General features: G+C 49.3%; 2 protein-coding genes across 4 annotated transcripts; both read left to right on the top strand.

The window, feature by feature from the left end:
• Nucleotides 1–5,840: 5,840 nt before the first annotated feature.
• LOC119714122 (feather keratin Cos1-1/Cos1-3/Cos2-1-like) lies at nt 5,841–18,511 on the top strand. Of its 3 annotated transcripts, none has more exons than XM_072028826.1 (2): nt 5,841–5,954; nt 17,723–18,511. In XM_072028826.1, the coding sequence occupies exons 1-2, from the start codon at nt 5,856–5,858 to the stop codon at nt 18,047–18,049; spliced, it is 426 nt and encodes a 141-aa protein (XP_071884927.1). In that variant the 5' UTR covers nt 5,841–5,855; the 3' UTR covers nt 18,050–18,511. The 3 variants fall into 3 exon arrangements, with proteins under 3 accessions (XP_071884927.1, XP_038024821.2, XP_071884928.1); XM_038168893.2 differs by lacking the exon at nt 5,841–5,954 and adding an exon at nt 17,350–17,498; XM_072028827.1 differs by lacking the exon at nt 5,841–5,954 and adding an exon at nt 17,572–17,613.
• Nucleotides 10,099–11,114, top strand: LOC119714105 (feather keratin Cos2-3-like). Its single transcript, XM_038168866.2, has 2 exons — nt 10,099–10,254; nt 10,637–11,114. Exons 1-2 carry the CDS (start codon nt 10,176–10,178, stop codon nt 10,960–10,962), a joined length of 405 nt encoding a protein of 134 aa, XP_038024794.1. The 5' UTR covers nt 10,099–10,175; the 3' UTR covers nt 10,963–11,114.
• Nucleotides 18,512–20,159: the final 1,648 nt, after the last annotated feature.

Raw genomic sequence — 20,159 nt, forward strand, 5'->3', positions numbered from 1 at the left:
TACACAAAGGAGGAATCTTCAGGCCATTGCTTTCAGAATGTCTGACCTTTTCAGCTCCTCTGGCAAATGCTGGCAGGAAGGGGCCAGCCTGCGCTTTCTGAAAACATGGCTCATGCCTCTCCTTCCATCCCTTCACCTACCTCCTTCTCTCCCTTTTCTTTGTGCTCTTCTCAGAAGAGGGGTCTCAGTGACCTGCTTTTGCTCTGTACACTCATTAAAGAATTCTGCATCCCAGCCTTGGCTGTAGATGTTTCATCCCTCCGTGTATGCCCTCCTGAGCTGTTCTGGGAGAATGCAGTGTGCTCAGGTGGCCAAGAAGGCCAACGGCAAGGTTAGGGAAGTGATTGTCCCCCTGTACTCGGCTCTGGTGAGGCTGCACCTTGAGTACTGTGTTCAGTTTTGGGCTCCTCGCTACAAGAAGGACATCGAGGTGCTTGAGCGAGTCCAGAGAAGGGCGACAAAGCTGTTGAGGCATCTGGAGAACAAGTCGTACCAGGAGCGGCTGAGGGAGCTGGGCTTGTTCAGCCTGGAGAAAAGGGGGCTCAGGGGCGACCTTATTGCTCTCTACAGGTACCTTAAAGGAGGCTGTAGCAAGGTGGAGGTTCTCCCACATGCCTGGTGACAGGACAAGGGGGAATGGGCTAAAGTTGCGCCAGGGGAGTTTTAGGTTGGATGTTAGGAAGAACTTCTTTACCTAAAGGGTTGTTAGACATTGGAACAGGCTGCCCAGGGAAGCGGTGGTGTCACCATTCCTGGAGGTCTTTAAAAGACGTTTGGATGTAGAGCTTAGGGATATGGTTTAGTGGAGGACTGTTAGTGTTAGGTCAGAGGTTGCACTCAATGATCTTGAGGTCTCTTGCAACCTAGAAATTCTGTGATTCTGTGATAATGGCTTTGCCCTCGGTGGGTATAAGATGGGTGTTTATGGAGCCCCTTCCCCACTCCCAGAAGAATGTGTGGTTGCAACACACTGCAGAAGGTCTGCAGTGTGTTGGGCACTGACCCTTGGAGGGGAAGAAAACATCCATGGCTATCGCAGATTGGGAGAGATAGAGCAAGGAAGGGGAAGGGACAGGGGAGAGGACAGGAGTGGAGATTGGGGGGGGGAGGAGAAGGAGAGAAGGAAGGGAATGGGATGGGATGGGATGGGATGGGATGGGATGGGATGGGATGGGATGGGATGGGATGGGATGGGATGGGATGGGATGGGATGGGATGGGATGGGAGGCATTACACCACTGGAGAAGATGTATGCCACTTTTTTGAGGGAGACATTAGCAATGTGATTGGTACAGAGGAAGATGGGATGGCCCCAGGCACAATATAATCACAGTCAAGTATGACGGGTAGCAGTGTGACGGGTAGCAGGCCCCAGAAGAAGCTGTCAGTGACTGTGTAGTGCCAGTGCAGGGCAATGAAAGGCAGAGTGCCACTTCTGCCAAGGAGGGGAGCCCACAGGCCTCCCACGAGACAGGCACAGACCTTCCTTTTCATGGCACTGGAGTACTTCATTGGGTGGCAAATGGACACATATTGGTCATAGGCCATGATTGTGAAGAGTAGATCCCAGCATTTAGGCCCACTAGTAGAGGAAAAGGAGCCAGACCACACAGCTAGAGAATAAAATTATTCTCTCTGCAGAGAAGGCATCTAAAAGCATGAGAGGCATCCTGACCAAGACATGGCACATGTCAGTAAAGGGGAAGTTGCCAAAGACAAATTACATGAGATTTCAAGTGCTGGTGGGGCATCACTATTAGAAGTGTATTCCCAGTCTGGATAAAGAGGTAGATGACTGAGAAGAGGATGATAGAATTATAGAACCATAGAATGGCTTGGGTTTGAAGGAACCTTAAAGATCATCGAGTTCCAACCCCCCTGCCATAGGCAGGGATGCCACCCTGTGGTGCCATTGCCTGAAGTAACTAGGAAAATAAAACTAACATTCACATTTTAAACTAAATGTACAGCATTGAAGAGGCTTTCAGGGTAGGGCATAGCTGCATTACCTGAGTGTTCCCTAGGCTTAGATGCTATCGTGCTGGGGGAACTTGGTGTGCTAGCTCTAATGAGCATTATGGAGTGTAGAGTGAAGTGGAGACATCATGGCTAGGCTCTGTGACCAGGTGGGGACTCGATTGTTCTTGTGCACACCGAGACCTATAAGCTGCACTTTTTGCTACCCTGATCTAAGGACTCATCATGTTTTGACAAATGTTGTACCCTAGTATACTTTTACTCATTATAATATTATTATAATACCAAAACACACCTCCATCCCAAAAGTTACCCGCCTCCAAGGTGCAACCACCCCTCACTGAGCAAGTGCTCTGAATTTCTAAGAGCCTGTTACTTTAAACAGAGATGGGAGAACTTTTCACCAATCATAACTAAGATATGCTTGACTAGAGTCACTCAAGCTCCACCTAAAAGATAGAAAATAATATAAATTGGCCTAAGAGAGAGGGGATTGTTAGGGAAGATACCACCATCAGGGGAGATACCATCCCGAGGGAATACAACATCCTGAGGACCTCCTGACTCCTGGGACCAGTCGACGGGCTAAGCTTCTCTTCTCCCCCCATTGGCTTTTGGGTGAGATTTGAACACTTGGTTATAAATCTCTCTAGAGTCATTGATCCTTTTAACACGTTAATTTCTAGGCTGCACACCTGTAACACCTGTAACGCCTGTGTCACCTGTGTATTTCATGCATGCTAGCTTGCTTTTGCAGACAGTCACTATCGCTGGCAATCCAAAGAACCTGTGTACCTGTTGCTGTAATAAATCACACTTGATTGCATTGTTCCTGGTCGTGATAGCTCTCATTAACTGTGACTGTAGTAAGAGTGGTTATACGTTATTGGTGAATACGTGGCCATGATAGTTCAGTGCTTTGAATCTAACCAGACCCCTAACAGTTAATGCATTATTGGTGAATCTGTGATTGTGCTGGTTCAGTACCCTGAATCCGACCCGGCCAATAACAGTTAATACACCCCTTAATGCGACACACCCACTAGATCAGGTTGTCCAGGGCAATCTGGTCTTGAACACCTCCAGGGATTGGGCATACACACATTCTCTGTGCATGCTGTTCTAGTGCCTCAACAACCTCTGTGTTGCCTCCTAACATTTAATTTAAATCTCTCTTCTTTTAATTTAAAACCATTCCCCCTAGTCCTATCATTACCTGACTAAGTAAAAAGTTGCTCCCCATCTTTTTTATAAGCCCCCTTTAAGTATTAAAAAGCTGCAATGAGGTTTCCCCAGAGCCTTCTGTTCTGCAGACTGAACAGCTCTCTCAGACTTCCTTTGTAGGAGAAGTGCTCCAGCCATCCAATCATTTTGTGACTGTCGTCAGGACCTACTCTAACAGGTCCACATTCTTCTCGTGCTGGGGACCCCACACCTGGCTGTGGCACTCCAAGTGGGACCACACAAGGTCATAGCAGAGGGGGACAATCACCTCCATCGACCTGCTGGCCACTCCTCTTGATACATCCCAGGATGCAGTTGCCCTTCTAGGTTACAAGTACCCACTGCTGGCTCATGTTGTGCTTCTTGTCCACCAGAACCCCCAAGTCCTCCTCCACAGAGCTGTTCTTAATAAGTGCTTCACTCTGTCTGTACCCATGCCAGGGATTGCCCTGATTCAGGTGCAGCACCTTTCAGTTGGACTTGAACCTCATGTGATTCACATGGGCCCACTTCTCAAGCTTCTCCAGGTCCCTTTGGATGGCATCCCTTCCTTCTGTTTTATCAACTGCACCACTCAGTTTGGTGTCATCTGCAAACTTGCTGCACTCAATCCCATGCTCGATGTCATTGATAAAGATTTGAAAGAGTACCAGTCCCAAGACAGAACCCTGAGGGGCACCACTTGTCACCAGCCTCCACCTAGGCATAGAGCCATTGACCACCAGTCTCTCAGTGTAGCCTTCAAGCCAGTTCCTTATCCACTGCATGTTCCACCCTTCAAATCCTTCTCTCTGCAATTTGGAGCTCAGAATGCCATGTGAGACTGTGTCAAAGGCATTAAAGAAGTCCAGGCAGAAGACATTTGTCAGTCTTTGCCTGTCAACTGATGCATTCAATCCACAGAAGTGACTCATAGAAGGCTACCAGATTGTTCAGGCATGACTTGTGCTTGTTGAAGCCATACTGGCTGTTATGGATCACCTCCTTACCCTGCACAGTCTTTGACATTGCTTCCAGAAGGATCTGTTCCATGATGTTCCCAGGTAGATAGATGAGGCTCATCAATTTGTATTTCTCCAGGACCCCCTTTCAACCCTTTCTAAAAATGGAAGTGACACTTTTTCCACTCACCAGGGAATTCACCTGACTGCCTTGGCTTTCAGATTGGATGGAGAAAGGCTTGACTTTCTAGGTTTCAAAAGCTCGACTTTCAAGGCTTGACTTGACATCAGCCAGTTCCCTGAGGACCCTGGGATGCATGGCATTGGGCAACATAGATTTGTACCTGATCAGTTTTGTCCAGTGATCTCAAGCCTGCTCTTCCCTTAAAGTGGGAGGGACATTGCTCCCCCAGCCCTCACCTCAAGGTTCTGGGGTTTGAGAGATGTGGGAAGCTGAGTGGCAGAGAAGAGTAAGGCAAATAAGTTGAGTACCTCAGCCTTCTCCTTGTCTGTCCTTCAGTTCTCCCTTCTCATTTATTGTTGGGATTGCACTCTCCTTTCCTTTATTTTCTGGCCAATGCATCTATAGAATCCCATCTTGTTATTATTTGCATCCCTTGCCAGGCTCAGTTCCAGCTGTGTCTTGGCTTTCCTGATCCTAACCTTGCACATCCAGACAGCATCCCTGTACTCTTCCCAGGCCACATGTCCCTGATTCCACTGCCTGTGCATTTTCTTATTGTGCCTCAGTCTGACCAGCAAGCCCTTGCTCATCCACGCTGGTTTTCTGACTTCCCTGCTCGCTTTCTTACAAAGGGGATGGAGAGCTTTTGTGCTCTCAGAAAAGTGTCCTTAAAGAGTTGCCAGGTCTGTACACCTCCGTTACCCTAAGGACAGTGTTACAGGGGATCTCATCCACTAGGTCATTAAACAGCTGTAAGTTTGCTCATAGGAGGTTCAGAGTCCTGAATTTGCTCTCCAGCAGGCCCATGTTCCTAGAGATCAACCTCAACCAGGGTGTGTTCACTGCAGCCCACACTGCCTCAGATCTTAATCACTTTAATGAGCTCTTCTGCATTGGAGAACACCAGGTACAGTAACGCTTCTGTGGTTGGCACCAATATATGGAAGTGAAGAAGGAATTCTCTATGAACAGGATCTGCACTGTGTTTCAGATATGCACAGGGTTCCTGCACATGAAAGATATACTTTCGGTCTACATTCTTATTACTACTCCTTCTAAATAAAAGAGAAAATTTCCTGTTGAGCCTTTCTTTTAACAGCCAGAAAAGGTCCTGCACAACTTCTTCCCCCATACAGACATCCCTGGGTCAGAGCAGGAGGAGGCAAAACATGTCAGAAGATTTTCCCTGAGGGCAGCGTTTGGTGGGATAGGGTCACAACCTGGGAGCTGGGCCACCTCCGGACACAAGGGTCCCAAAGAGCCCCTAAGGAGTCACCCAGGCTGACATCACTTGCCTTTACTGGACCCTTCCAGCACATGAGCTGAGTCTTCTGCCCACACTAAAATGTGTTGCATGGAAATACTTCGGCCTCTCTACCAGCCACTCAAAAGTTGCCTTAATTGAGGAAAGGGCATAAAGCAGGAAATGAAAAACATCATCACAGGAAGGAAACACACAGCCCATATCATTAGCTGGGATGTTTTGTATTCAAGAGGAGCTTGTCAGAAAATAATCACAGCTTCAAGGGATGCCTCTGGACATGGGGCAGCTAAGGTCCACTATAAAAGCCAGCCCAGCCCCGTGCTCCCTCATCCACTTCTCTGGCCTTCTCCTCCTTAGGAACCAGGTGAGTGTGAAGCCCCTTCTTGTCCCTCTCATTCTCCACAAAGGAGTCTCAGCTCTATGGACCTCTTAGCTGCAATCAGCTCTGTTCCATATCAAATCTTGGGGCTGCTGGTAGTGGGAAAGGGAAGTGGGGAGAAGGTTTGCCATGGAGGGAGTCTGGGTGTGTACTACAATGGCTTCTTGGCTAGAACCTCAGCTGTAGCGAGATAGGCCCTGGTAGCTCTTCTTAGGCCCTGTCGGGATTAGGCCAAGAATCCCTCGCACATCCCTGCACAGCCTCCAGCTTCCAGCATGGCCTGTGCCTTGGTTTTGTTAGGGTGTGGTGACAGGCTGCTCCTCATGCATCCCCATGTTCTGCTTCCTCCCTGCCTTCTCTCCCAGGTGAACCTTCTGCTCCCAGATATGTCCTGCTACGACCAGTGCCGGCCATGCCAGCCCTGTGGCCCAACCCCGCTGGCCAGCAGCTGCAACGAGCCCTGCGTCAGGCAGTGCCAGAACTCTACCATCGTCATTGAGCCCTCTCCCGTGGTGGTGACCCTGCCCGGCCCCATCCTCAGCTCCTTCCCTCAGAACACCGTTGTGGGATCCTCCACCTCCGCTGCCGTTGGCAGCATCCTCAGCTGTGACGGAGTCCCCATCAACTCCGGGTGCTGTGACCTCTCTTGTATTGCCAGCCGCTACTGTTGCCGCCCCTGCTAAAGATGCCAGACCCTTCCCTAGACCAGGACCCCAGGAACTCACAACATGCTGCTGGACAGAAGAACAAACTTTTTGCTGTTGTTTTAAGAGAAGCTGACTATCTTTGCCTTGTCCTGTAAAGACAGACTGGACGGGGCCAGCCTGCGTTCTCTGACAACACAGCCAATGCCTACCTTTCCTGTTTTCCAGTTACTCACTCTTTTTCTCTTTTTTCCTTGTTACCCTCTGCTTTCTCTGAGGCCCCCATAAACCAGCCTGGATTGACCTGTATGCCTCTCTCCATTTGTGGGCCAGGTAGATGAATGTCCTGTGGCAAGTCTGCTATTGCAAATGCTAAATAGATTTTTGTCTGCTCCTGCTGCTCTGCACTCTCAGGGCCTCTTCTTGTAGTCACCTCTTTTCCCTCCTGAGATTCAATAAACTTTTGCAGCATCCCCGAGTGTGTCCCTGTCTGGTCTTTCTGTCTGCAAAGAGATGGCCAAGGGAGAAAGCCATTGCTTTGGTGGGAATTTTGGTATCCTTCAGGTGTCTGCCTACAGACTGGTTCTGTTTCATGACTTTTTATAACACCAAGCTGAGGGGTGTATTTGCTACAGCAGAAGGAAAGGATGCCATCCAAAGGGACCTGCACAGGCTTGAGAAGTTGGCCCATGTGAACCTCATGAGGTTCAACAAGTCCAACTGCAAGGTGCTGCATCAGGTTTGGGGCAATCCCAGGCATGGGCACAGAATGGATGAAGAACTCATTGAGAGCAGCCCTGCTGAGATGGACTTGGGGGTTCTTGTGAATGACAGACTCAACATGAACCAGCAGTTCACACTTGCAGCCCAGAATGGCAACTGCATCCTGGGCTTTATCAGAAGAGGAGTGGCAAGCAGTTCGAGAGAAGTGATTGTCTCCCTCTACTCTGTCCTTGTGAGGCCCCACATGGGGTACTGCATCCAGGTCTTGGGCCCTGAGCACAAGAAGGATGAGGATCTGTAAGAGTGAGTCCAGAGGAGGGCTACAAAAATTACCAGAGGGGTGGAGCCTTTCTCCTACAAAGAAAGGCTGAGAGAGCTGGGGTATTCGTCCTGGAGAAGAGAAGGCTCAGGAAGACTTCATTGCAGCTTTTCAATACTAAAAGGGGTCTTATGCCCTTAGATGGGGAGGGACTCTTTACTCAGGGAAATAATGACAGGGCAAGGGGAAAAGGTCTCAAACTAAAAGAGGGGAGATTTAGATTAGACTTTTGGAGGAAATTCTTCACTGTAAGGTTAAAGAGGAACTGAAGCAGGTTGAAGAGAAGTTGTGAATGCCCCATCCCTGAAGGTGTTCAAGGCCAGGCTGGATGGGACATTGGCCAACCTGATCTAGAGGGTGGCATACTATAGGTATGTCAGTGATAAAAGTAAGACTAGTGAAATTGTGGGCCCTCTCCTGGAGGAAACTGGATACCTGGTTATCAAAGTTATGCTAAAGGCTGAGTTACTCTATGACTTTTTTGCTTCAGTCTTCACCAGCAAGAGCTCTAGCCATTTAGCCCACAAGTCCCAGAAGGCAAAGGCAGGGACCAGGAGAATGAAGAAGTGCCTGCTCTAGGAGATGATCAAATTCAAGAACAGCTAAGGAACCTGAAGGTCCACAAGTATATGGGACCTGATGAGATTCATCTGCACGTCCTGAGGGAAGTGGTTGATGAAGTATCTAAGCCACTATTTGTCATAATTGAGAAGCTGTGGCAGAATGGTGAAGTTCCCACTGACTGTAAGAGGGGAAAAATAACTCCCCATTTTTAAAAAGGAAAACCGAAAGACTCGGAGAAGTACAGGCCAGTCAGCCTCACCTCTGTACCCAGCAAGACTATGGAGAAGATCCTCCTGGAAACTATGCTGAAGCACATTAGGAGATGACTGGTGACAGCCTGTATGGCTTCACTAAGGGCAGATTGTGCCCAGCAAATCTGGATGGCCTTCTATGATGGGACTAAAGAACTGGTGGATACAGAAAGCGCAACAGACATCATTACCTGGATTTGTGCAAAGCATTTGACGCTATTTCCCATTATATCCTTGTCTCTAAACTGGGGAGACAAAGATTTGACAGATGGACCACTCGGTGGATAAGGAATTGGCTGGATGGTCACACTCAGAGAGTGTGGTCAATGTCTCAATGTCCAAAATGAGATCAGTGATGAGTGGTATCCCTCAAGGGTCTGTACTGGGACCAGTATTAGTTAGTATCTTTCTTGGTGACATAGAGCCGTGCATATGACACATTGAAGGGAAGGAATGCCATCCAGAAGGACCTAGACAAGCTTGAGAAGTTGGCCCATGTGAGTCTCCTGACGTCCAGCAAGGCCAATGTAAGGTCATTTGCATGGATAAGGGCAATCCCAACCACACAGGCTGGACTGAGAATGGCTTGAGAGAAGCCCTGAAGAGAAGGACTTGGTGGAGGTGTTTGATGAAAAAATCAACATGAGCAATCAAAGTGAACTTACAGCCCAGAAAGTTAACCATAATCTCAGCTGCATTGAAAGAGGTGTGACCAGCATGTGGAGGGAGGTGCTTGTCCCCTTCATTGCTTCTATGTGACCCATCTGGAGTGCTGCATTCAGCTCTGGGGCCCCCAGCATAATAAAGCCATAGACCTGTTAGAGTGGGTCCGGAGGAGTGCCATGAAGATGATCAGAGAACTGGAGTATGTTAAGGGCTAATGGTTATAAACTAAAAGAGTATATATTTATATTAGGCATTAGGAAGAAATTGTTTACTATGTGGATAGTGATACAGAGGAACAGGCTGTCCAGAGAACTTGCGGATGCCCCGTCCCTGGAAATATTCAAGTTCACATTGGATGGGAATCTGGGAAGCCTGTTCCAATGGAAAGTAACCATACCCATGGCAGAGGATTTGAACTTGAAGATCTCTAAGGTCTCTTCCAACCAAAGACATTATATTATACTGCCATTCTGTGATTCTATGGTATTGTTTGTGAACTCGCAGATGGCACAGAGAAGGTCATAGTCGAAAAGGGAAAGAATATAAATTCTGGAAGGCAATGTAAATGGGGATGGGATCAAAAGCCAGTAGAACAAATCGCATACATGGGGAGGCGACTACGGACCAAGAAAGAGTTAAATACGGCAGGAAAGGGAAGGACGTGACACACCCTCATGCACAGAAGTCCTTCAGAAACCAACTGAAGCCTGTGGGAGCTTCCTCCTGAGTATGACACTTCAAACAGCCCCAACAAAGTGACCCAGACAGACATCATCTCACTGCTCAAGACACATCTATCACTTGAGTTTTCTGCCATCGCTAATGCATTCCTGCCCTAGAAATCCTTGGGCCTTTCATCCCAACACTCCAAAGAATCCTTAAATGGGGCACGGGCAAGACCTAAATCTGGAAATGAAAAGGCAGCAGTGTAGGAAACCAACACAGACCATACATATTATTAGTTGGGATAGTTTGCATTCAAGATGAGCTTGATAAAAAAATTATTAGCTTTGTTAAGGGTGTCTCATGGCCTACGGCAATGAAGGACCAGTATAAAGAGCAGTCCAGCTCCCTGCTCTCCCATCCAGTTCTCTCGCCTTGTCCTCCTTGGGAACCAGGTGAGTCTGAAGCCCTCTCTCCTCCTCTTCCAAAGTGGAAGGGATCTTGCATCAATAGACATCTCATCTGGTCGTGCTTCAGTGCTATGCTGGGCCTCAGAGTTTCTTGCCATGGGAGAGGGGTGGATACAGAAAGTCTGTGTAGACAGTGACTGGGACATGGGTCTGAGGCGGCTTTTGGTTTATGTACTATGTGAGAGCGTTCCTGGGCCAGACTGCTCTTTGAAGGGCCCTGTCAGGACAAAGCGATGAACACCATGTGTTTCCTGGCACAGCCTCCACCTCCACCCTCAGCTGTTGCCTTGGCCCTTTTGCGATGGGGTAACTGAGCTGGTAAGTCACCTATCCATGTGCTCTACTTCTTCTCTGCCCTCTCTCCCAGGTGCATCTCCTGCCCAAAACATGTCCTGCTACAACCAGTGCCTGCCATGCCGGCCCTGTGGCCCGACCCCGCTGGCCAGCAGCTGCAACGAGCCCTGTGTCAGGCAGTGCCAGAACTCCACCATCGTCATTGAGCCCTCTCCCGTGGTGGTGACCCTGCCCGGCCCCATCCTCAGCTCCTTCCCGCAGAACACCGTTGTGGGATCCTCCACCTCTGCTGCCGTTGGCAGCATCCTCAGCTGTGATGGAGTCCCCATCACCTCCGGCTGCTGTGACCTCTCTGGCATTTCCAGCCGCTACTGTGGCAGAAGGTGCCTGCCCTGCTAAAGAAGTCAGTGGCCATGGCCCTGGGGTTCTTCTCCCAGGAACTTCATATACGGTGCTACACAAAGGAGGAATCTTCAGGCCATTGCTTTCAGAATGTCTGACCTTTTCAGCTCCTCTGGCAAATGCTGGCAGGAAGGGGCCAGCCTGCGCTTTCTGAAAACATGGCTCATGCCTCTCCTTCCATCCCTTCACCTACCTCCTTCTCTCCCTTTTCTTTGTGCTCTTCTCAGAAGAGGGGTCTCAGTGACCTGCTTTTGCTCTGTACACTCATTAAAGAATTCTGCATCCCAGCCTTGGCTGTAGATGTTTCATCCCTCCGTGTATGCCCTCCTGAGCTGTTCTGGGAGAATGCAGTGTGCTCAGGTGGCCAAGAAGGCCAACGGCAAGGTTAGGGAAGTGATTGTCCCCCTGTACTCGGCTCTGGTGAGGCTGCACCTTGAGTACTGTGTTCAGTTTTGGGCTCCTCGCTACAAGAAGGACATCGAGGTGCTTGAGCGAGTCCAGAGAAGGGCGACAAAGCTGTTGAGGCATCTGGAGAACAAGTCGTACCAGGAGCGGCTGAGGGAGCTGGGCTTGTTCAGCCTGGAGAAAAGGGGGCTCAGGGGCGACCTTATTGCTCTCTACAGGTACCTTAAAGGAGGCTGTAGCAAGGTGGAGGTTCTCCCACATGCCTGGTGACAGGACAAGGGGGAATGGGCTAAAGTTGCGCCAGGGGAGTTTTAGGTTGGATGTTAGGAAGAACTTCTTTACCTAAAGGGTTGTTAGACATTGGAACAGGCTGCCCAGGGAAGCGGTGGAGTCACCATATCCTGGAGGTCTTTAAAAGACGTTTGGATGTAGAGCTTAGGGATATGGTTTAGTGGAGGACTGTTAGTGTTAGGTCAGAGGTTGCACTCAATGATCTTGAGGTCTCTTGCAACCTAGAAATTCTGTGATTCTGTGATAATGGCTTTGCCCTCGGTGGGTATAAGATGGGTGTTTATGGAGCCCCTTCCCCACTCCCAGAAGAATGTGTGGTTGCAACACACTGCAGAAGGTCTGCAGTGTGTTGGGCACTGACCCTTGGAGGGGAAGAAAACATCCATGGCTATCGCAGATTGGGAGAGATAGAGCAAGGAAGGGGAAGGGACAGGGGAGAGGACAGGAGTGGAGATTGGGGGGGGGAGGAGAAGGAGAGAAGGAAGGGAATGGGATGGGATGGGATGGGATGGGATGGGATGGGATGGGATGGGATGGGATGGGATGGGATGGGATGGGATGGGATGGGATGGGATGGGATGGGATGGGAGGCATCACACCACTGGAGAAAATGGATGCCACTTTTTTGAGGGAGATGTTAGCAATGTGATTGGTACAGAGGAGGAAGGATGGCCCCAGGCACAACATAACCGCAGTCAAGTGAGAGTGAGTGGAGAGCATCTTCTGTCTCCTGACATGTCGGCTTCTAGAAGGCAACAAGTAACACCCTCAGGAGCTGAAGGAGGACAGGAAGTGCGCTGGAAAACTGATGGTGCTGTTGTAATCAAGGAGCACAGCTGTGCAGAAGCTCTCAGCAGAGACTAGCAGTGTGACGGGTAGCAGGTCCCAGAAGAAGCTGTTGGTGACTGTGTAGTGCCAGTGCAGGGCAATCAAAAGGGGAGTGCCACTTCTGCCAAGGAGGGGAGCCCAAAAGTGGTTGCAACACACTGCAGATGGACCTCTCTTGGGCACTGGCCATTGGAGCTGAAGAAGACTGGCCTCTGGCAAGTGAACATCCACCCTTGTCTTACAGCGTCTCTGCCCACAGCTACCCACACCGGTCCAGCAAACAGGGAGCACAACATATACACCATATGGCCCAACCGCCTCCAGAACAGCACTTGGCAGGGCCCAGGTGTTGGCATACATGCAGGACAAACTCCCTTCACAACTCAGCATTGGTATTAGGCACACTGGGCCACACACGGTAATATCCAGTTTCTGAGGACCCAAAAACCCCTTGGGCAGGGGCAGCCCAAGGACAGCAAGCAATGCCCATGCATCCATGCTGCTCTGGGGTGCCCACTTGCCTGCAAGAATGGAGAAGCTTTCCTCAGACCCAGGACCTCTGAGGCCCCTCCAGTGTCAGGACCACATCTGCTCCAGGGAAGCTCTGTGCAAGAGTTGATCACCCTCTCCCCCTAGGGACATGGCCATGACAGTGTGACACCTGCACTCACAGGAAACTCCTCACACTTATTTCTGCTTTCCCAGACCCTTTTATTTATTTATTTTTTTCCTCCTTCTCAGGCAAGAAGTTTATCCTGTGTTCCTCCTTTTGCCTTTGTTGAGGGTATCTTCAGGATGTCTGCAGCTCTCTGGTGCCCAGATGCACTTTAAGGATGCCCATGATTTCAAGGCTCAGTTCTCAGGCTGGCAGACATTTCTCCTGTCAGTGCTCAGCTGCCACCTGATGTTGGCACTTTCCCATTACAGGCAGGTTACCTCTGCAACAGCTTCCATCAACAGGGTGTCATGTCCTTGCTCAATTACAGCACTGTTTCCTTATGGATCCACGTATGGCCCTGCTTGGTACAGTTTTGTCGTGTCCAGAAGGAATCAACTATGCAGGCAAGAGGGAGTATCCAAAGGTGTTCTGGGGTAAACTCTTTGCCTTTCCTGGTGTCGGAAGAATGCAGTCAGTCACAGCTACAAGAGAAAGCAACCAGTTTAGCCCAGGTGAAGGTCTGGCCCTGCCAGGGCTGAGGTGTGAGGTAGACCGCAAGAAAGAGACCCAGGCAGAGCTCTGACAAACATTTCTGGTTTGTTGGGATGGCCCATTGCCCTGGAATGGCTGGCCTGTGTTGCAATACTCTAACTGCTTGGCAGTTCCTGGGGACATAGGTTTCTTAATTGCCCTACTTTTTATTGCCTACTCTGAAAGCTCCAGGAGACTGTTAGCAGTATATAAACCTTGGGTGAAGTTCTGCGCACATGTCCTTGGCAAGTGGAGAAAACTGTGGATGGGAGCTGCTTCTGTGTTTGCAGAAGGGAGCTGAGCTTGGATGAAGCACCCACTAGGCTGAGCATCCCTCTTGCGCAACTGGAAATCACTTTGCTGGTTGCACTCTGAAACCCCTTTGCTCAGAAATCTCTCAGGTGAAGGAGTGACAGATATCCCCTTTGCCTTCAGGAGAACCAGCCTGAAATGGGCTGGATGGGAATCTGTCCCCTCTGCGATGCATTTCTGAGACAATGCTGGCAGGAGTCTATAGACAGGTGTGAGGAGATCAGCCTGGATCCAGCACTGACTCCCAGGAGGACCTGACATTGTCCAGGGGTGGAAATCCATGACTGACAGGCACTATCAGGAGCATCGCAGCAGTGTGATTCTCCTGTACATCCCAAGGCACAAAACAGAGGAGGCATGCATGGGGACTGAAAGAGATCTTTGGCAGGCTTAAAAGATCATAGAATCATAGAATCATAGAATATCCTGAGTTGGAAGGGACCCTTAAGGATCATCAAGTCCAACTCTTGACACCGCACAGGTCTACCCAAGTTCAGACCATGTGACTAAGTGCACAGTCCAATCTCTTCTTAAATTCAGACAGGCTCGGTGCAGTGACCACTTCCCTGGGGAGCCTGTTCCAGTGTGCAACCACCCTCGCCGTGAAGAACCCCCTCCTGATGTCAAGCCTAAACTTCCCCTGCCTCAGCTTAACTCCGTTCCCGCGGGTCCTGTCACTGGTGTTAATGGAGAAAAGGTCTCCTGCCTCTCGACACCCCCTTACGAGGAAGTTGTAGACTGCGATGAGGTCTCCCCTCAGCCTCCTCTTCTCCAGGCTGAACAGGCCCAGTGCCCTCAGCCGTTCCTTGTACGTCTTCCCCTCCAGGCCTTTCACCATCTTCGTAGCCCTCCTCTGGACACTCTCCAACAGTTTCATGTCCTTTTTATACTGTGGTGCCCAGAACTGCACACAGTACTCGAGGTGAGGCCGCACCAGCGCAGAGTAGAGCGGGACAATCACCTCCCTTGACCTACTAGCGATGCCGTGCTTGATGCACCCCAGGACACGGTTGGCCCTCCTGGCTGCCAGGGCACACTGCCGGCTCATATTCAACTTGTTGTCTACCACGACCCCCAGATCCCTCTCTTCTAGGCTGCTCTCCAGCGTCTCGTCGCCCAGTCTGTACGTGCAGCCAGGGTTTCCCCGTCCCAGGTGCAGGACCCGGCACTTGCTCTTATTGAACTTCATGCGGTTGGCGATCGCCCAGCTCTCCAATCTGTCCAGATCCCTCTGCAAGGCCTTTCCACCCTCATTCGAGTCCACAACTCCTCCAAGTTTGGTGTCATCAGCAAACTTGCTCAAAATGCCTTCTATTCCTACATCCAGATCGTTTATAAAAATATTGAAAAGTACCAGCCCTAAAATGGAGCCTTGAGGGACCCCACTGGTGACCGCCCGCCAGCCTGACGCAGCCCCATTTACCATAACCCTTTGGGACCTGCCCGTTAGCCAATTGCTCACCCATCGTATGATGTTTTTATTTAGCTGTATGGTGGACATTTTGTCCAGTAGGATCCTATGGGAAACCGTGTCAAAAGCCTTGCTGAAGTCCAAAAAAATCACATCAGCTGGTTTCCCTTGGTCCACCATACGGGTGATCTTATCATAAAAGGAAATCAGGTTAGTTAGGCAGGACCTACCCTTCACAAACCCATGCTGGCTGGGACCAATGACTGCATTGTCCCCCAGGTGCGCCTCAATACGTCCTTGAGGTTTCCACTGTGTCCCCCCTTCAAGCACAGGACAAACAAACATCTGTTGGCCATGTCACAGGTGTGGTTGATCGTACCTTGAATATGGCATGGTTGATTGTTCACACAAGGCAAAATCAGCTCAACATCCTCATCAAGAGGAGGATCGAGGCTGAGAGGAAGAGGCATAGGACTTGGGAGACACCCTGTAGGGGGGGGGGGGGGAAGCGCTGGACAAGAAAGGGGCACGCATGGAGTGAAAAGAAATTTCCTGAGCAGTTGAAGAAGCTGATTTGGATTCTGAAAGAAGGAGAGCCATTTCATGGTGTTGGTGATACTTTGGTTTTTCCTCACAGTAGTTGAGCTTCTGTGGAAATGGCTTCTGGTATGTAAGATGAGCCCTCAGTGATTGTGACAAAGAAGCAAAACAATATGCCTCAAGGTCCCTGGCTCTTTGAGATGTATTTGGTCATCTGTTAGCAGAAACCTGACACAGCTTTGAAGGCTTGGCAGGAAGAGTGGCAGTCTGAAGGGCCTGCAGGTTGTTCCTTCAGGCGTTCCTGAGAGTCAGAGCCTTCAGACTTCCCAAGAGGATGTCTGAACAGCCCAAACATAGTGCTGGCAGGCAGGTGCAGGCAAGGCAGGCAAGGAAAAGGGGAGGCAGTAGAGAAGGCACAGGTATCAAGGAAAGAGACTCACAAGTGTATGGCTGGCAGATATCGTTGTCCAATAAAAACACTGGATTCATTATGTGGTATGCAGTGAGCCAATCCACACACTAAGTCAAGGGATTGTTTATTTCAGAGTTGCACAAGTCTGGGTATGCAGTGGTTTCCCTCAAAAGCTGGCAAGTATAAGGCCTTTCCATGCCACTCTTTATACAACCCCTTTACAGTATATTTACATGTTTGTACAATCCCATAGCCTCTGATAGGTTACATAATTAGCATAGTGCTAACATGTCAAAGTCATTCAGCTTATCCTCAGAGACTGGTTGTGATAAGAGAAACCGCTGGAGTGCCCCATGCCCACCTGTTCTGCTGAGTGTCGTGACAAAAATAAGCTTCTTTCACATTAGGATCCTCTTCTTTTTCTATCTTACAAAAACAGACACTAAATTACCCGTGCGTCCTTGTGTTTTTGTTTTTGTTTGTTTGTTCTTTTTTGTTTGGTTGGTTGGTTGGTTGGTTTTGTTTTGCTTATTGTTTTGTGTTTTTTTTTTTGTATGTTTGTTTTGTTTTTGTTGTTGTTGTTGTTTTTCTTTGTTTTTTTTTTTTTTTTCGAGATCAGTAAAGGGCCATGCACAAACTTTACCCAAAAATGGGTATTCCCATATGAGAACAGGAGGAGGCAAAACATGTCAGAAGGTTTACCCTGAGAGCAGCATTTAGTGGGATAGGGTCACAACCTGGGAGCTGGGCCACCTCCGGACACAAGGGTCCCAAAGAGCCCCTAAGGAGTCACCCAGGCTGACATCACTTGCCTTTACTGGACCCTTCCAGCACATGAGCTGAGTCTTCTGCCCACACTAAAATGTGTTGCATGGAAATACTTCGGCCTCCCTACCTGCCACTCAAATGTTGCTTTAATTGAGGAAAGGGCATAAAGCAGGAAATGAAAAACAGCAGCACAGGAAGGAAACACACAGCCCATATCATTAGCTGGGATGTTTTGCATTCAAGAGGAGCTTGTCAGAAAATAATCACAGCTTCAAGGGATGCCTCTGGACATGGGGCAGCTAAGGTCCACTATAAAAGCCAGCCCAGCCCCGTGCTCCCTCATCCACTTCTCTAGCCTTCTCCTCCTTAGGAACCAGGTGAGTGTGAAGCCCCTTCTTGTCCCTCTCATTCTCCACAAAGGAGTCTCAGCTCTATGGATCTCTTAGCTGCAATCAGCTCTGTTCCATGACAAATCTTGGAGTTGCTGGTATTGTGAGTGGGAAGTGGGGAGAAGATTTGCTATGTAACGAGAGACAGGTGTGCTGACAGGCTGCTCCTCATGCATCCCCATGTTCTGCTTCCTCCCTGCGTTCTCTCCCAGGTGAACCTCCTGCCCCAAGACATGTCCTGCTACAACCAGTGCCAGCCCTGCCTGCCATGCCAGCCCTGCGGCCCGACCCCGCTGGCCAGCAGCTGCAATGAGCCCTGTGTCAGGCAGTGCCAGAACTCCACCGTCGTCATTGAGCCCTCTCCCGTGGTGGTGACCCTGCCCGGCCCCATCCTCAGCTCCTTCCCTCAGAACACCGTTGTGGGATCCTCCACCTCCGCTGCCGTTGGCAGCATCCTCAGCTGTGACGGAGTCCCCATCAACTCCGGGTGCTGTGACCTCTCTTGTATTGCCAGCCGCTACTGTTGCCGCCCCTGCTAAAGATGCCAGACCCTTTCCCAGACCAGGACCCCAGGAACTCACAACATGCTGCTGGACAGAAGAACAAACTTTTTGCTGTTGTTTTAAGAGAAGCTGACCATCTTTGCCTTGTCCTGTAAAGACAGACTGGACGGGGCCAGCCTGCGTTCTCTGACAACACAGCCAATGCCTACCTTTCCTGTTTTCCAGTTACTCACTCTTTTTCTTTTTTTCCCTTGTTACCCTCTTCTGAGGGTAACCTCTTCTGTGAGGCCCTATAAACCAGCCTGGATTGACCTGCATGCCTCTCTCCATTTGTGGGCCAGGAAGATGGATACCCTGTGGCAACTGTGCTATAGGAAAAGCTGAAAAACTTTTGTATGTTCATTCTGCTCTCTGCTCTCAGGGCCTCCTCACCTGATTTCCCTTCTCAGTCTTCTCATTTCCCTCCTGAGACTCAATAAATGTTTGCAGCATCCCAAAGTGTGTCACGGTGTGGTCTTTCCTTCTGCATAGAGATGGCCAAGAGAGAAAGCCATTGCTTTATTGGGAATTAGCTGTTGGCACTGCCTTACTCCTCTGTGCATCGGAGGGCGGGGCACACTGCAGCAAGTCATCTTTCAGTCACTGTCTCTTGAAGCTGAGGAAGACATCCCTAGTTCCTCCACACCCAATTGCCACCAGTCCTTCAGTTGTGACATTTCTACCTAGGCATGTTCCCTTGACCTTGAAGGTGCCATCTCTTGGGGAAGAGTGTTCATCTTGCTTTGGGTGGAGCTGTGCTGGGGATGAAGGCTTGGACAAAGATGTTCTGAAAGGATGGCTGAAACTGGGAATGAGTGATTGTCTTGAGGATGGCCCTCTGTCTCTACTCCACTTTTCCCTCTCTTCCACCACCTGATCATGAACAGAATTCCTGGGCATGAATAGCAGATTCAACTTGCCTGTGCAGCCCTATCACCCTTCAGCACAGAATCTGGCATGGCCCAGCTGTTGCCAAGATGCATAGTGCTGAGGGGACTCACAAGTTCGTGGTACTACTATATACAGGGGTGCACTCAATTTCATCATCTATGTCATTGAAGAAGATATTGAAAAGCACTGGCCACAAGACAGAGCCCTGATGGACACCACTCATCACCATTCTCCATCTGAATATAGAACCATTGACTACTACCCTCTTGGTGTGACCACCAAGACAATTCTTTATCAATCAGATGGTCTACTCTTCAAATACATATTTTTCCAATTTAGAGATTAGGATGTCATGTAGCACTGTGTCAAAGTCCTTACAGAAATACAAGGAGGTGACATCAGTCTTCCCATGTTGACTGATGCAGTTATTTCATCATAGAAGGCCACCCAATTGGTCAGGCACAAATTTACCCTTGCTGAAGCCATGGTGGCTATCCTGGATCACCTCCTTGTCCTGCATATACCTTAACATTGCCTGCGGAAGGATTCCATTTTACCACCAGTCAGAAGACTGAGGCAAAGTTAAGTACCTCTGCCTTCTACACATCTGTCATTACCAGTCTTCATTTGTCAGAGGCACTACTTACCTTAGTCTTTCTTTTGTGTCCAATGTACCTGCAGAACCTCTTCTTGTTATTATTTGCATCCCTTGTGAAATTTATTTCTGTCTTGGCTTTCCTCATCCCATCCCTGCACATCTGGACAGTGCTTGTATACTCTTCCCCGGGGACACGGTTCTGTTTCCACCGTCTGTGCATTTTCTTCTTTTGCCTGTTTGACCAGCACATCCTTATTCAACCATACTGGTTTCCTAACTTCTTGCTTGATTTATTACACATGGAAATAAAGGGCTCTTGCGCTCCAAGGAAAATATCCTTAAAGAGTTGCCAGTTCTGATCAGATCGTCTGTCCCTAAGGACTGTGTCCCATGGGATATCATCCACTAGGTCTTTTAACAGATGGAAGTTTTTTCTTCAGAGGTTCAGGGTCCTGACTTTGCTCTTTGCCAGGCCCGTATCCCTCAACATCACAAACTCAAATTGTGTGTGGTCACTGCAACCTAGGCTTCCTCCAATCTTAATCTCTTTTATGAGCTTTTCTACACTGGTGAGCACCAGGTCCAGTAATGCTTCTCCTTTGATTCATTTCTCTAGTA

Source organism: Anas platyrhynchos, chromosome 28 (genome assembly GCF_047663525.1).
Source record: "Anas platyrhynchos isolate ZD024472 breed Pekin duck chromosome 28, IASCAAS_PekinDuck_T2T, whole genome shotgun sequence".
Classification (NCBI taxonomy): Eukaryota; Metazoa; Chordata; class Aves; order Anseriformes; family Anatidae; genus Anas; species Anas platyrhynchos.

Excerpts from the sequence above, each read along its gene's own strand:
- LOC119714122 (XM_072028826.1), top strand. The coding sequence starts at position 5,856 with ATGCCTCTGGACATGGGGCAGCTAAGGTCCACTATAAAAGCCAGCCCA. Across the intron at positions 5,955-17,722 it reads TTCTCCTCCTTAGGAACCAG|GTGAACCTCCTGCCCCAAGA; the intron begins GTGAGTGTGAAG and ends GTTCTCTCCCAG.
- LOC119714105 (XM_038168866.2), top strand. The coding sequence starts at position 10,176 with ATGAAGGACCAGTATAAAGAGCAGTCCAGCTCCCTGCTCTCCCATCCA. Across the intron at positions 10,255-10,636 it reads TTGTCCTCCTTGGGAACCAG|GTGCATCTCCTGCCCAAAAC; the intron begins GTGAGTCTGAAG and ends CCTCTCTCCCAG.